Genomic DNA, 16811 nt, shown 5'->3' on the forward strand with positions numbered 1-16811 from the left:
AAACAAGGATTCAAATTCTGATTTCCAGAGTCGTAGCCAATGGCTTAAACCACTACACCATGCTGGCTCTCTAGTACATTTCTATATAGACATGTATAACATGTAGAGAGAAAGCAGACCTGAATTTTCTGCAAGATCTACAGATTATTTGCAGTAGATTGACAAGGATTTCTAGTTCCTAACTGTTCAATAATAGAAAGAAAAATAGATTTTCTCAACTGTATTAGGCTGCTGAAATAAAAAAATACTTTGGATAATGAGGCTTAGACTTTTGTGTAAACTGACTGTAAGCTTAGTTCAGTTCTGATACTGAAAATAAATTCCTGGGCTCAAAATGTGCTCAGAGACCACCTATTCTTTAATTCTAATTCTTATTTAATTCTAATAGTATCTCTTTTTTACACCTGGTTCTGAAGGGTGTAGCTTGTGGTCCCAAGTAAAATACAAAAGTAAACTCAAGCCTTACATCACGGATGGACAAAGAGCATCCCATAGGCTTAAATTGGGTCCCATGGTCATTTTGAGACCCCAAGGGCCCCTTAGTTTTCCCAAAATCTCAAAACAAATTGTTTTGAAAATGAAAATGTCTCCCATATCCTTTAGGGAAGTTGATTTCCTGGTTAGAAAATGGCTTTTCTTAGGCCTAAAACAGCCTAGGAGAAGCTAAAATCATGGTGAAAGTATTCCTCATGAGGGGGTAAGTATTTTTTTTTAAGTTACAAAAAATAGGAAAGGAGTATGGCCCCCCATGGTCGAAAAAACCCCCCAGCAAGCCAGTGAGTCTCTCCCTCAGGAATAATACATATTTTTTCACATGTGTGAAGTAGCTCTGCATTGTCCTATAATCTAAAGCACATACTCTGCCAACATCTGATGAAAGTTTGCCATTATATTCTGATGGTTATTCGACACCACCCCTTTCCTAGCTAGATCAGGGCTGCAGCAACCACATTCCACAGCCCTGATCTCACCTTTCCAGGGTGCAAAAAGGGGCCGCAAAATGCGGCTCCTTTTTGCGCCCTTGACAGGGCACGATAGCTGCGGCTATTTGGCAGTCTTTCAGTGCTGCATTGTGCGGAAGCAGCACCGGAGGAGCGCCATGATGCCACACACTGTGTGGAGTGGCGCGTGGCCTAAGGGACCCCTGGGGGCAGAGTTGGGGCATGCATCATGTGAATACAATGCCCCGACTCCGCCCCCAGACTGGCCTTAATGGCTGGTCTGAAGAGCTCCTTACAAACTCGATAGAGCAGAAGTGTGCTATCAATGTATACACTGATTTCAGTTAGGCTTTTGACAAAGTACCCTATGATATTTTTACAGGCAAGCTGGTGAACTGTGGTCAAAACAGAATTAGGTGGATCCATAATTTTGACAGATCAAACCCAGAAAGGATGTTGACAAATTGGAGCATGTCCAGAGGAGGGTGACCAAAATGGTGAAGGGTCAGGAAACCATGCCTTATGAGGAAAGAACTAGGGAGCTGGGTGTGTTTAGCCTGGAGAAGAGATGGTTAAGAGGTAATAGGATATCCCTGTTTAAGTGAAGGGGTGTAGGGGTGTCACACTGAGGATGGGGCAAGCTTGTTTTCTGCTGCTCCAAAGACTAGAACACAGAACAACGGATGCAAGCTACAGGAAAAGATTCCACCTCAACATTAGGAGGAACTTCTTGGCAGTAAGAGCTGTTTGACAATGGAACGCACTCCTTTGGAGAGTGGTGGAGTCTCCTTCCTTGAAGGTATTTAAACAGAGGCTGAATGGCCATCTGCCGGGATGCTTTGATTATAATTTCCTGCATGGCAGGGGGCTGGACTGGATGGCCCTTGTCTTCCCCTAATTGTTCCCCTTAAACTTCAGCAGGAATGTCTTTCTTCTTTTCTGAATCAGCTTGACTATGGGCAGGGTCCCTGAGTCTGAAGCCTCAGTGGAAGCCAAAGCAGCGGAAGAGTCCTCAGTCCCTCTCAGCAGCAGTGATGAAAGCACAGGTAGCAGCTGGTGTCAGTTGACAAATGAAGAGGAGATCCCTGATGATACAAGCAGCTATTTGCAGCTCAGTGAGAGATCCATGAGGTAGCTACCATGCCTTTTGTGTTGTATGGTGTATGATCATCTGCATAAACATTTTGATTGTCCGTTGCTTAGTATGAATGTCACAAGAATGTTTCCAAAAGAGATCTAGTTTTCATGCAGTGCAGCAGGAGGCCTCATTAAGTCTTCGGAAACCATGCAAAGAAACTGCAATCCAGTCTTCAGAAATTCCTGTTCCTGCAAGGCAAACATCACCTGACAAGCTAATTAGAGTCAATCACAGCTCATTTTATCTATTCAGTTTTACAGACACATTTATTGCACCTGTTTGGGTCGTTTACATCTTCAAACTGTTGTAACTGCTTTCTTGTAGTCCTCTGTGATTGATAAATGGGCTGGTAGAGAAATTTTAGGGGTTCTTTTTTCTGCTGCATTGGACTTTTGTATTAATATAACACTGTGAGCACCAGCAGTCAAAAGCAAAGTCACAGTGAAAACTGTAGGTCTATACAGCTTCACTGCAACTGAATTCACTCAATTTGTAAAGTGGAGGGAAACATGGACATTCCTGTCCTCTATTAAGTAGTTTGTCCCATTGCTTATGAGCTTTTTCTAAATGCTGAAATCTGCATTGGTACTGCAACCTAAACAAAATAGCCAGAGATACCATCAGTAATCAGCATTTGCTTTCATTCCAAATAATAATTACAGTTGAAATATCACTATATGTTACTCGGTTCATACATGAGTGTTAACCCATATTCTGAGGCCTCTGTTCTTTTCAATGTTTATGTGATAGTATACACTGCAGATAAACAAATCTTTTCATTTTTGATGGAGTCATTCAAGGAATGAAATCTCTTACCTTATTCCTATCCTATATACACTTTCAGAGGTATCTGGAATTCTGGAAGTGTATTGAGTACATACAATGTGATAAGGCTTAGGTTAAGTTTAATTTTAAAAAACATGCTAAATACTTGATGACTGCAACATCAAATGATAGCTAGCATATATTTTAAAACAGCTATCAGAGATCAAACCCCACCAGCTTTTCATGTCCTCCAAAATCACCTCCAAAACAATACCCTTCAGTGGATGCAGTTTGCTGTCTCCAAATGAGGAAACATCAAGTAGTCTATCTGCATGTACAAATTAGTCCTTACATAGCGCTTCATGTTATGTAAGACCATGAACTGAAATAAAATGTTCATTTTGTCATATGAAACCAAGAACCTAAGTTTTGGTTCTTTCTCTGTCAGTTCATTAGCATCACTAGATGTGTAACCATTGTGTTTGTTTTAATAAGCATATCCACATATTTTGTTTTGCTGGTAGTGATTTGCTGAGTAGTACAAGAACTGTGTGCCCTCATGCTGAGATGCAGAATGCTGGGTTAACAATGTGTTCAGTTGCATGCTGGTGCAGACTGGCATTAATACTTAAATTTTTGCATTGTCAGCAATGGCAACAGCAGTACCACTAGCAGTCTTGGCATTATGGATCTGGAAATTTATCAGGAAAGCATGCCATCTTCCGGTACAATTAAGTAAGTAACTGTTAAGGTGAAGTCTGATCTCAGAAGATGCTATTCCATTTCTTCTGAAAATCATCCACATCATCCAGAATGTACCAACAACTCCAAAACCTTCATTGTTTGTCCTGCTGCTTTCTAGCTGCTGTTTTAACTACATTGCAAATTCCTCCAGTGACAATGCAGACCTATAGTTAGACAGTTCCTAGAAGGATAATCACCACTTTAATGAAAATAATTAATTATCACTGCACTCACAGTCATTGTGTAATGTGCTGTAAAGCACAAATGATTTCAACCATGCATCGTATACTGAATACACTGCTGCAAACTGAGTCTCCTTGTTTTTGCTATGCCACCCTCTCCAATGTATTGATTCAGCTGTATTTTCAGTCACTAATGTCAGTGGCAACTATTAATTTCTCTATGGTGTAAGTAACATATCCTGATCTATCAGCTTGCTTGCTTGCTTATTTTGCAGAATTGTACCCATCCTTCAATCACACAATTCTGAAAATTGTTTACAAGTAGTAAGTAGTATGGGGGACCTGGGACAGTTTTGCTTTTTGTGAAATGCCCCTCTCCTTGGGCTGAATCCTTTCCAAAAATGTGGTTTCTCGATATTTTTTTTAAAATTGGAAATGAGCAGAATTTTATTTCTGGCAGTATCCTTCTCTGAGTGGTGGATAAAATCAATGGGATCCTCTCCTTGCCATAATGGTATTCTTGGGAAACTTCCCATTGGACCTAGGGTCTCTCACCTGTGGCAGAGTCCACAGTGTGCAACCTGCACAATTTTTAGTTCCTGGGAAAGATGGACCACAACTCAGTATTAAAGAGTATTTGCTCTGCATGCTGAAGCCCATGGGATCAATCCTTGGCAAGTCTGGGGTAGCTCTGGAGGAAAGTCTACCAAAAATCCAATTGGATCCTATCACAACTGCTTATCAGAAAATCCCTCACTTCAAGGACAGGCTGGGTGCTTCTTCACATGCTGCTCTGCTTCCCCACCTTGGAAATCCCTGTTAGTGGCACAACCTGGCTTCTAAGGTGGTCTTCGACAACACCGTGTTGTTACATTGGTGCAATGACTGTAGACATGAATTCTAATAATTAGGATTCCATAAATCTGGCTTAAGACATTGTAAATACTGAACAGAATGCCAGCATTTATTTATACCGTACCTTTCCCCCAATCTGGGACTCAAGGTGGCTTACAAAAGTTAAAACAGATATAGGCAAAAATGTACATCACGTAAAAGGTAAAAATATAATCTATTAATAACATTACAGCAGGCCCTTAGTATACTGCTGGGGTTTGGTTCCAGGACCCCTGTGAATACCATAATCCATGGATACTCAAGTCCCATTATATACAGTGAGGTACCAGTAGTAAAATAGTAAAATATAAAATGACAAAATCATGGCTTTTTTGAATTTATATTTATTTTTAAATATTTTTAAGCTGTGGATAGTTGAATCCATGAATAAAAAATATCTGTGGATATGGAGGGCCAACTGTAAAAGAATTTTAAAACAGACCATTAAGAAAAACCAATATAAACAACACAGTATATGAAGTGCTTTTTACCCCTGAGCAAAGATCTGCCAGAATTAACAGGTATTCATCTGCTTGCAAAAGAGCGAGTTCTAGTCCAACCTCTCTAGGGAGATAAAGGCATTATTATCATATTAATATTTGTTGTATACAAATATAGGTTGCACCTTCCTTATCCAGAATTCTGAAATACTCCAAAACTTTTTCCATGGGATCCTGAGATAGTGACACCTTAGCTTTTTGGTGGTTCAGTGTAAACAAACTTTGTTTCATGCACAAAATTATTTAAAATACTGTATAAAATTGCCTTTAGGCTACATGTATAAGGTGTATAAGCAACAAATTAATTTCATGTTTCGACTTGAGTCCCATCTCCAAGGCTCTCATTATGTATGCAAATGATAATATGGGTATTCCAAAATCTGAAATACTTCTAGTCTCAAGCATTTCAGATAAGGGATACTCAGCCTGTATACCAAATACAGTAAAGTACAAATAAGAAATCTAAAAACAAACCAAATGGAAGTAGCTAGTTAAAACCAACTGCAGCATACCTACAAATCATATTGTAGGCAAAAGTGCTGTCTAAATAATAATGGCTTGTCCTGTCAGTAGAAAGACATCTAAGACTGAGTAAATGATCATCACTTGACAAGGGGTTCCAAAGTCAGAGAACAGCCACTGAGAAGGCCATCTCTCATGTTCCCACCATTGTGAGTGACAAACATGTTCCTTTTTGTGTTCTAGTGAAGCTGTAGCATCTAAGGCTTCTCCTTGAAATCATCTCAGCATTTATGAAAGAATATCAGCTATGTCCCCCAAACAACATGTAATTCTTTATTTCTCATTTTTGTTTCTCCAGTGTATTAGTAGAAGAAAACACATTTCATAAAAAGGAGCCAGAAAAAGCAGAAGGTAAGTACTGTTTCACTTATATAGGACATGGAAACTTGCTTTGCTTGGAAGCATTTGGCTTGCTTGAATGAAAATGATGGTGTCCCTTTTCTCAGAATGCACTTCTGCTATATGTGTGGGAACAGCCAGTGCACAAAAGGATCTCTTGGTGATAAACTTCGACCTGGAACCAGAGTGTCCAGATGCAGAACTGCGTGCCACACTTCAGTGGATAGCTGCATCGGAACTTGGGCTTCCCACAATCTATTTTAAGAAATCTCAGGAAAATAGAATTGAAAAGGTATGTCCAGGGAAATAGTAGTGCCATATTCCCTTAGTATAGCTACTGTATTTTAAATATTTTATTGTATTATTAAAAGAATTGTGCAAATTATGACCCTTGGATTTTGCCAGTTGACTATCAACATCCCACCCTATTTCTTGCTGTGGGCAAGACCCCTAGGTCCCCGTCCCAACAAGGGTCCCTTAAAAGTACCAAACTGCAAGGCCCAGCAGGAGCTCATCCGCATCTGGACTGCGGGGGAGCCAGCCACCCGTCCCATTTGAGGTTCTGAATCACTGGTGTTGTCCCTCTTGCATCCACCTCCACACACTCCCTTCTCCTGCAGCCCTTCTTCCTGGCCACCTCTCCCTTTCTTCTGATGGTCTCTCCACCCCATCCTCCTAGGGCCTCACCCCTTTCTCCTTCTCCAGGCTCTCTCACAGCTGTTTCCCATCTTCCAGCTTGTTCTGTAGCCTTTTCTAATCTCTCTTCCTCCTCTGGCTCCTCTTCCTCTTCTCCAGCAACCCTCCCCAACCTTCCCACCCAATTACACTTGCATTTATCTCTCTTCTTCTAAGGATTTAAGGGGAATGTACATGGGGGTTGTCCTATTTTAGCCTCACAACAACCCAGTGAGATAGGTTAGGCCGAGAGGGCAATTTTCCCAAAGCCAACCAGAGACTCACTAGGAATTTAAAGGCAAATGTCCTGCATCCAATATTTTCACCATATTTCACAGACCCTTGTGTGAAATGTGTCTAATTAATATAGTGGCGTCACTAGGTGGGTACGGATCGCACCAGGTGATACCCTAAGGTAGGGTGATACCACTTCTGCTCAAACACCTGCATTTTGGTAGAAACATTGTGGCATTTGCCTGTATCTCTTTAAAATGTTTTAAGAGATGGTGGGAGTGAGGTGAACCTCAGTGGGAGAAGAAAGGAGGGCCTGTAGAATTTTTTAAAATTTAAATTTAAATTTTTAATTTTTAAAAAAAATATTTTTAAAATTTTCTTTAAGAATATTATACTTTAACCAAATATTCACTACGTATATGTAAATACATTTAGTTTATGCATCTGAAGGTGTAATTTTTAATTTTGCTAGTTGTTTATATCACAACTATTAGCATTACATTCAGTGGTACAGTCAAGCTTACTGCCATACTCAGGCTTCTCTTACGCAGCTTTCAGCTTATGCTGATGCCATGGGAGAATTAAATGAATGGTGAATGTGCCCGTGGCACATGTGCATGCACCCCATTGTTTTCAATAGGGCGTGAGCATACACGGCTTTTGCCTTACGTGGGGAGGGATCCAGAACCGATCCTCTGTGTAAAGGGTGGGCTGACTGTATATGTGAATTATGATTTACGAGTAACAGTTCCAAAAAAATTAAGGATTCTGTATGGTGTGAAATAGAAAGAGGAGATCAGTGAGGAGGGTGACAACATGAGTGACCACACCGGATGAAACCAATCCTAGGGACGCCACTGTTAATACACCTGAGAAAAAACAGTTTGGGATTGCATTTACAGCAGGATTTAATAACACATGCTCCATGCTACTTCCTGCCTGATTTTGTGGCACCTGCATGGCCGAAGGTCCTCTTATGCTACTGCTTTCTCCATTACTTGTTGCTCCTAGATGCTGCCAGAAGCAGCGATTCTGCATTAAAACAAGGGCTTGGTCTGTGCTACAGTTTATTTTACTCTTTCCTAAAAAATGCATTCAGTGGTTTTACACAGTACAAAACAAAGCATACCATATACAGAGTTAGTAAAACACAGAATGGAGAAAACATAATTAAAGTCTGTCATAGCAGGCAGAAGCAGACTTGGGCAAGGGATGGACCTTGTGGTGAGTCCTGGGCTGGAAAAATTGACCATTGGACTACTGGAGTTTTCCTGCTTTACAGTAATTTGGTAAGCATACCACTTTGTGCTGCACAAACAATAGTCTCAAAAACTGCAGTCACAATTGCTGGGCGAAGTGATCCCTGTCAACTAATCTGAAGGAAAGATAGATTTAGCAACAGCCTATCTAATAATCTGAGAGTGTCAGGCTAAGGGTGACTGATTTAAATTATCTTGGAGTGTAGATAAGGTGGGCTGTGAATATTTTAAATAAATTAGTATGATGCCATGCGAGTGGGTAGGTGGGAATCTTTCCAACTTGATAGCTCCATTGATTAATACAATACATACCAATCTTGGGGGGGAGAGAGAGGCATTGAATAGGAGACATGGATGTATCCTTGTTGTCAAGGTCTTGTGCAGAATGAATGAATGAACTACTATGGCATCAAGACAAGAGGGAATAAAACTGGGCTCTAAATCTTTTTAAAAAGCCACCAAAATATATTCAGCCATCATTAGCTTTAGCTGAAAGACTATTTAATATTTTCTGCAGAAAAATATTTGGGATTTGTAAACATAATTTAAACTGCATTCAGTAACAACTGCCAAATTACCTCCCATTGTAGAAACAGCTGTCAGCTTTGCCATATGTCTCTGTAAATAGTTAAACCAATTGCTAAAATATGCCAGAGGGGGATGAAACACATCCTGTCAGTATGTCTGCCCTTGGTTTAAGTTTAGAACACAACTTGTTTAAGTTTAGAACACAACAATTAAATAGTAAATTGTCCAGCCATCTTGGAGATGCAATATTTCCATGTGCATTTGAAAGCAGAGTGGTGGAGAATGGGAAGTCTAATTAGATAGTGATTGTAAAAGGGAAGAAAATGAAATTTTGATTTCCATTTCTAAGCCAGAAGAATTTGAATTTGGTTATGCCCATCATTCAGGAAATCAAGAGAACATAAAAGTGGACCGTGTCAGTTTTTTCCCCGCAGCTGCTTGAAAATGTAAAGGAAGCAGAATTTTAAACACAATTTGGTGACATGCAGTTAAAAAAATGAGAGTTAATGTTTCTATATTTAAATACTAGCAAAGAGTGCAGAGTCTTTTTAATGACTTACAACACAATTTCCCCAGAGAGCTTCATCAGAAATAGTTGTAAAGAAAATACAGTGGCTCCTTTGGATGTCTGCAGAGTTTATGACCAGACTGAAAGCAGGCTACCACTTCCCATGCATAAAGGTGGAGGTGTAAAACCTCCCCTGCTCCCATCCCTGATTCTTACAGCCTGAAGCAGGCAGAGATATAGCAACTTGGCAAAAATTGGTCAGAAAGTAGATACACCTTTCTACAAAGAATATATCTTGTACTTTGATCTCATCCTAGTTCCATGAAACACAAGATGATGTGCGTGACTCTCTTCCCCAACTACATTTCACCATAACAGTGCTAACAGGTAGATCAGGCTGGTCATGACAGGCCTGTGGTAACCAAGTGAGCTCCTTATCTTGAGTTGTCATTTCAAATTGCATTTCCACAGTCCTTGGCTGCATCTACACTGCAACAATAATCCAGTTTGACACCACTTTAACTTTCATGGCTCAATCCTATGGATTTCTGGGAATTGTTGTTTGTTGTGGCACCAGAGCTCTCTGGCAGAGAAGGCTAAATGTTTCACAAAACAATTCCCAGAATTCCATAGCTTTGTGCCATGGCTGCGAGTCAAACTGGATCATTTCTGCAGTGTGGGCGCAGCCCTAGTCTAACATTTTACTATATCCTGGTCTCATTCCCACTATGGAATACAACAAATTGCTGATCAAATTATATGACCCTCATTCCCACTTGAAACTGGTTCTGATCCTGGTGCGATTGATTGCAATCACAATGAAGCACGGCAAATGCAAAAAGCCCACTTTTTTCAGAGAGTCATTTCAAAGTGGTTCTTTTTAAAAGAATCGATTCTGCAGTGTTCAGCAAGTGGGAACAACAGATGGGAATTGCATCATTCTGGAGGGGAAGGGACTAATGGCAGAGGGATGTTTACCATCCCTCCCCAGTTCTTTGGAGATGTCACACATACACCCAGTTTTGCCTTTTTACTTGTGACCTATGAGTTCTTTTCTTTTCTTCTTTTTTTAAATAGAAATAATCGATGCATTGATAGAGTGGTATACCATACTATCGATGCATCAATTCTATTTTTTTAAAAAACACATGCTATGTCCCCCATCCTCCTCCTCCTGGGCCCCTTCCTTCCTTCCTTCCTTCCTTCCTTCCTTCCTTCCTTCCTCCCTCCCTCCCTTCCTTCCTTCCTTCCTTCCCCTGGGTCCCTTCTTTCCTTCTCCTCCCAGGCCCCTTCCTTCCTTCTCTCCCTGGGTCCCTTCCTCCCTCCCCACCCTTCCTAGCTGGCCCTTTCTTCTGCCGAGGAGAAAAGGAGGCACATCACCGTCCCTCCAGTTTGGCTGTGGGAAAGGGAGGCAGAGGCCTGGGGATGCTCGAGGGGATGGGGTTAAGGTTTGGGCAGCCTGGAGGGACACAGTCCAGGGCGCTCTGGGAGTGGAGGGTCCAAATCCTCAGCTGGGCCACCGAAACCCACTGGGTGAGCTTTGACAGGTCACTCTGTGTCTCAGAGGAAGAGAAGGGCAAAGCTCCTCTGAAAAATCTCTCCCCCCCCCCAAAAAAAAAAAAACGTTCTCAAGCCAGGCTGCCTGGACTGCCACTTACGTCACAGATGACACAAAGATGATTGGCATGCATTTTGAAATGGTGAAATGGGGACAAGAACCGTGCCACAAAAGAAGTTATTACATGGGGCTAATTAAAAGATCCACTTTCATAGTGGGGACGATGCCTCAAGTGAATCGATTTAACAATTCGAAGCAAACCACCAATCAATTTAAATGGTAAGTGGGAATGGCCCCTTTGTAAAGTGATTTTGGAAGGTAGAGAGAAACAGTTCTTTTTGGGCCCATTTAGTTGAATTTCAATAGGAAAACAATAGCCAGATGATGTGATGCAATGCAGATTTCCTCACTTATACCCTTTGTCACAGCTACTCAGTTCAGTTTCCGGCTCTGCAATTACAAAAGGGAGATAATATCCAGACTCAGGGGAACCTTGACACTTGCAGTTACAAAAAATATTAAAGGACAAATACCCCCTGGGGAAACAGCAGAATGAGTTGGACAGGAAGTTGAGTAATGTGGAGTAGGACATGCCTGGCCAACTGGGACAATGAACTGCAACACTCCACACTACAGTATTTTGTTACCCTGCCCATTTGTATTTCCTGAGTTGGATCCTGATTTAGACACATGTAACTGGGAGAATGGAAGAGAAATGCCTTGCCTTGCCATAACAACCCATCCAGACCGCTGAAAATACAATACAGAGGGTCAGCAAACTGCTGATTGGGGGGCGTTGGGGCAGGTCTAGTGCAAGAGAGAAGGATGACCCCTGAAGATTGGGTAGAGGCACCTTCTGTGAATAGTGATGTTGTTGGCAATATATGCTTCACTCTTTCTGGAGCCAACCCATTAGTGTGGTAGCCCCCTCCCTCCTAGTCAGAGCTTTTCCCTCAGGACTGCTTCACACATACATATCCAACACTTGGATTTCTCATCACTTATTTACTCCTCACTTGATCAATAGCTGAATATGAGTTAAGGATTCCAATGAAAAATGTTGTAGCAAAGGTGTCAGGAAACAGCAATGACAGCTCATTCACACATACAAGTCATTACTCAATGCTACAGTCATAAAGCAGTGTGTAAATCAGCCCTCATATTTAGTGTTCTTTGGCTCCTGTCATTAAAGTAAAAATGAGAGAACAGATTGGATAAAACCTCTAAAAATAAATCATTTGCTCCAGTTTTTAGATGTTGTGCAGCTTGTTCACCAAAAATCCTGGAAAGTGGGCGATATCTTTCATGCTGTGGTACAGTTCTGCAAACTCCATGAAGAAAGCAGAGAGCAGACGCCAAGTCTCTTTGATTGGCTCCTTGAGCTGGGATAAGAAATCTTGTTATACTCTCATTTTCATTTTTAATCCATTTTAAGTGACAGTGTTTTGTGGGTGGCCCTCTGTTCAAAACATCAGCACCTAAAGTGAATAGAAATGCACAAACTCTGCCAGTGTACCAGAGTGTTACAAAGCTGTGCACAGAAAAAAAGGAAAGCGGAGGTCTGGAGTATAGCATTGCATCCTATGGGAGACTTTTGTATTTTAGAATGTATTGTTGCAAGAAAGATTGAGGATCCATTTTAAATCACGGTTGGTTTGTTAAAAGCAACACAATTTCTCATATTTCTGATAATCACTGACAGTCTCTTGGACATTTGTATTGACTGACACTGGGAATTGCATTGTAACAAAAGATTTTTTTAAATAAAGAAAATGACCTCACTATATGTAATTTCACTTGTAAGTTTGTAGAATGTTACCCAATGGGATATGTAGGAGATGTGTTTCAATAAATTCTATATAATTATCTTTTCAAATTATTCCAAAGGAGCAGAAAGAAGAGTCTAAACTCTAAGCTCTTGCAGCATGTCATATAAAAAACATTCACAAGCTAGTGAAATAGCTTTTTAAAGCCTGTAGTCATTCAGCAGGCATTATCTATTCTGCTGAATAAAATTCAGGTTGGCCAATTTCCATACAGGTCTCTGAAACTTCTATTGTTGCTGTTGTTGTTACTTCCTACAGTTATAGGAGACTGTGTGGTCTAGTGAATGTAATATAGGACTGCCCTTTAACAAATTGTGAGTCTCACGTGGAGCTTTATTAGCAATTTGCTGTGAGATTGTGGGCAGGTGTTGGTACTTCTGAGCTTCACTTTTCCCCATTTGTAATGGTGATTCATTGTCCTTTTTAAAGTTCTTTGCAATCTTTAAATAAACAGAGTATTTTTTAAAAAAAGGATTCAACATTATTTACAGACTGATCTGATGTTTATTTCCTCAGACATTAAGTCACACTGAATTCATGAGGTTTGCTCCAAGTGCCCACTGGACTGTGGCTGAAAATCAAATTTACTGTCATTTAGACTTAACTGCTCAGTGAAAATCAATTGTTTAGGGCAACCTCAAAATATATATTGTATTCTCATAGAAACATATAACCATGAAGAGGTTTTTATACTAAAAAATACAAAATTCATAGTATCTTTAAATCTGACTTCTCATTTTGCATTTTAATATTTAGGATACAGTGCATATAATTATTTTACTAGAAAAGCATAATCTATTTGTCAGCATGCAGCCCCAGTTACTCGGTCTTCAGTTAACTATTACTTTTCATACCCTTGCTTAAAAATTCTTTAGCATCAGCCAAAAAATCTGGTTTAAATTTAAATTTGAAATGGGGAATTGTTTCAGTAAAAATCTTCAGTTCCTTACACATTCAGTATTTTCATTACAGATTGCCAATATCCTTTGCAAATATAATCTTCACAATGCAGCTATTCTATATTGTTGAGAATTGCATATATTCTGTAACTTGCTCTTTTTTTTAAAAGCGAAACTAATTTTTTGGTCATATAGTGATATTGCTTATCTTCCTGCAAAAATATGAAAGACATATTTTATTTTCATTACAAGAATATATGATTCTGTAATAAGTCCAAAAATGTTTTTGCACTATTTTGAAGTAATTTTAAATAAATTATAAAGAGCCATATTTATCTAACTGTTCCTATTAAATGTGCATGCCTGTATTTTCTCATAATTCAAAGAAGACATTTGCCAAGATTTTAACCTATTTTTTATTGTTTAGGCAACTTTACTGATTATTCTATGTCAAGAGGTAAAGGCCACTATAACAGAAAGGTTTGTTTATTCCTGGTCATAGCTCAGGCTGAACAACACCTAGGTCTGTTCTGTCTCTATCTTAACGCCTGCCAAGGCTTGTGTTCACTAAGTACCTCTTAAAAATAAAATTATGGGTCATTAAAGACTGAAATTATATTGCTAGAAAAGGTTTTTTTTTAGATCAATGCAGGTTATTTGTAAGTTATACTGACTTTCTGCAGTGGTAGAATAAATGTTTACAAGCACAATTAATATAGCTGACATGTAAATGTGTGATGAGATTCCATTCTGTACATTTCTTCCTAGTATTGCACCCTGATCTGAAATAAATTTGTGTTAACAGTCTGTGTAATCTTTGCTTTTCCTAAGTCTTAATTATGAATGCGGTTTACACATGATACAGAAACCATAAAACACTGCCAATGAGCCATTTAGCAGAAGGAAGGAAGGACCAATCTGCATCTCAAATCAAACAAGAATCCCCCCCCTAAAAAAGTTCTCATTCAATAAGATCAGAAAGTACATTTTGTAGAACTGGGATGTTAACATACCCTGAAGGCTTCATTTTTCAAATATGCTAAGCACGTGCAGCTCCTAAAAACTGATGGTTGACCTGTAAAGCGTGGTGATAATGCACAAATATATCCTTACTTTTTTTAAAGGTACTGGGAGTTTTATGAGACCAGATATTAAAATGTATAAGTAAAAGAGGGAAGAACTAGAAGACTAGCCATGTTAGTTTATTGCAACGTTTGGATTTTTCAGTAATAGCAACATATCAACTCTGCCCTGAAGAAGAAAAACTCACCTAGATGGAATTATCCCCATTCTCTCAAATACACTGTATCTCTTCAATAATGAACTATTATAGAATGAAGAGGTTTAAGAGTTATGGGTGTGTGTGAAATAGCAAATAATTGTTTATATAAAAAGCAAGCCATGTTATTCTAGATCAGCTCAGCAAACCTGGTACAGAACTATCTGAGAATAACCCACATCCTGTTTTACCTTAGAGAATAGAACCAAGGTTCTTAAAAAAAACAACAACTAGCTAGTAGTGTAATCTATCAGACATTTGGTTCACCCAAACACAAGTCAGGTTTGGCTACACAACCTAAAGCAGAAATTTCTCACACTTCTGATATTCCTTTCTTTCAAAGAAATATTTTTCAGTAGCAGTTCTTTCTGAAATGTGTGCACTATAGAACAAAGTGAACCTTCATTTTCCAGGACGTAAAAGATGCTGTTCTTTCCTCTGTAGCAGACCTTTTGTCTGGCACTTTCAGAACCGTAATGAGAAGTAAAACGTTCATAATATCAGTAGCTCTGTGGGGTAATGCTGAACAGGGAAGTTGAAATAGATTTCTTCCAGTTGGCTTGACATTTTCAGGGCAATATAGAAAACAGGCTTACTGGAGGCAAAAAGAATTTGAGACTCAGAAAGATTTGGAAGCAAGCTTTCATGCCAGTACCCAAATAGCATCTGGATGGTATACACAAATGCTGAAGCAATCACTTTAGTTCTTCACCAAAATTCAAAAGGACAAGAGGGAGAAAAATAACTTAGAATGGCAGTGAAACAACAGGGCTACTGGTAGTAAAAGAATTTATTTTAACAATTGGAACCACTGGGGCAGGCTGGCAGACGGTAGAAGCATAACCCTCACCCCGCTACAATTTAAGGCTGTCTCCAGTTTGCCTTCCCTAAGTCCTCTCCTTCACACAGAGCCAGTTCTTCTAATTCTTCCCCTTCAAGTTAGCAGGAGAAGAGTGCATAAACCAAGCTACTATGAAATCAAACTTTCATACAGAAAGCTCAATTCACAATGAAGACAGAGAAGTGAGGCTTGCTCCAGTTTTCCACTACAATATTGTAGTTCCAGTTAAGGAAACAATTAGTCACTATAAGTTTTACCAGTTCCCTTTGATTATGCTTTTTCCCAGTATGTAGGATCTACTTTAATTCTACATAAATAGTTACAGTTTAATACTGATTCAAATAGTCATTCAACAACTATTAAACACATTTATAACCAACTGAACACGTGAGAAGCATCCATGTAACAGTTAATACTATGATGCATTTCCCTATCCCTACCACAACTGGCCTATAACCCATTACAAGGAAAAACAATGTCATTTGTTGCAACTTAATCATTTAACGTATTTAAAGCTTATTACAGAACCAGCTAACATAGTTCAGCTCATGGGTCCAGGAAAGAGATCTATTTCAGTAATGCTAAAAGAGAGAGGGAGACACAAGAATAATTTTTTAAAGGGCATAGTGGTTATTGTCTGTAAAATTTGCCATATGAAAGTTGTTAGGAAGTTCAGTCAGGCATTATCCTCATTCAGCGCCATATCCTACATGTATTATCTTTGCTACCTAAAAGGAAAAAATGAAAGGTTATTTTTTCATTTTATTTGTACAAATAATAGCTATGGCTTCTATGCTTTTTATAATCTCTACTGGATCATCAGTCCCCACTTACCTATGTGTAATGCTATTTCCAACTAATTCTGGGGATGTTTTTCCTTGGAAACAATGAACCTACAAGTAAGTTGAAGTCTGTTTTGTATACAGAATTACTAAAGTTCAAACCATAATATCTTTAGCTATCAGATAGAACAGCTGGCAATAACCTCTGCCCTGATTTCTTGAGGAAGCACTATGGTTCATTGAAACAATTGTACCACTAGATGTACTAGTGGTTTAATTTCAAATAAACCAGCTTAATAATTCAACAGGCATTCAGTCAAAATGGGTGCAGCTTTCCTCATTACAATCTCTCTTTGCATTTATCTTGTTAATTTCTGCCTTTAATGCAGTTTTTAAA

The 16811-nt window shown here is 39.2% G+C and overlaps 2 protein-coding genes across 11 annotated transcripts in view; one reads left to right on the forward strand and one right to left on the reverse strand.

Moving 5' to 3' along the window:
• LOC149318181 (A-kinase anchor protein SPHKAP-like) overlaps positions 1-14317 on the forward strand; it is a 93583-nt gene extending 79266 nt beyond the window's left edge. For 8 of the 9 annotated variants that reach the window (XM_089509159.1, XM_089509163.1, XM_089509161.1 and 5 more), the window contains 5 exons: positions 1890-2072; positions 3493-3579; positions 5985-6037; positions 6133-6317; positions 12035-14317. In XM_089509159.1, the coding sequence (XP_089365285.1) occupies positions 1890-2072; positions 3493-3579; positions 5985-6037; positions 6133-6317; positions 12035-12178 (652 nt within the window). In that variant the 3' untranslated portion in view covers positions 12179-14317. The remainder of the gene's footprint in view (positions 1-1889; positions 2073-3492; positions 3580-5984; positions 6038-6132; positions 6318-12034) is intronic. The other variant, XM_089509166.1, reaches the window with a different exon arrangement.
• Positions 14231-16811, reverse strand: part of LOC149318183 (uncharacterized) — a 32665-nt gene continuing 30084 nt past the window's right edge. For both annotated transcript variants that reach the window (XM_089509168.1, XM_089509170.1), the window contains one exon: positions 14231-16360. In XM_089509168.1, coding sequence (XP_089365294.1) covers positions 16326-16360 — 35 coding nt within the window. In that variant the 3' untranslated portion in view covers positions 14231-16325. The remainder of the gene's footprint in view (positions 16361-16811) is intronic.

The sequence above is a fragment of the Sceloporus occidentalis genome, unplaced genomic scaffold (genome assembly GCF_023333645.1).
Source record: "Sceloporus occidentalis isolate IW3139 unplaced genomic scaffold, rSceOcc1.0.p SCAF_2, whole genome shotgun sequence".
Classification (NCBI taxonomy): Eukaryota; Metazoa; Chordata; class Lepidosauria; order Squamata; family Phrynosomatidae; genus Sceloporus; species Sceloporus occidentalis.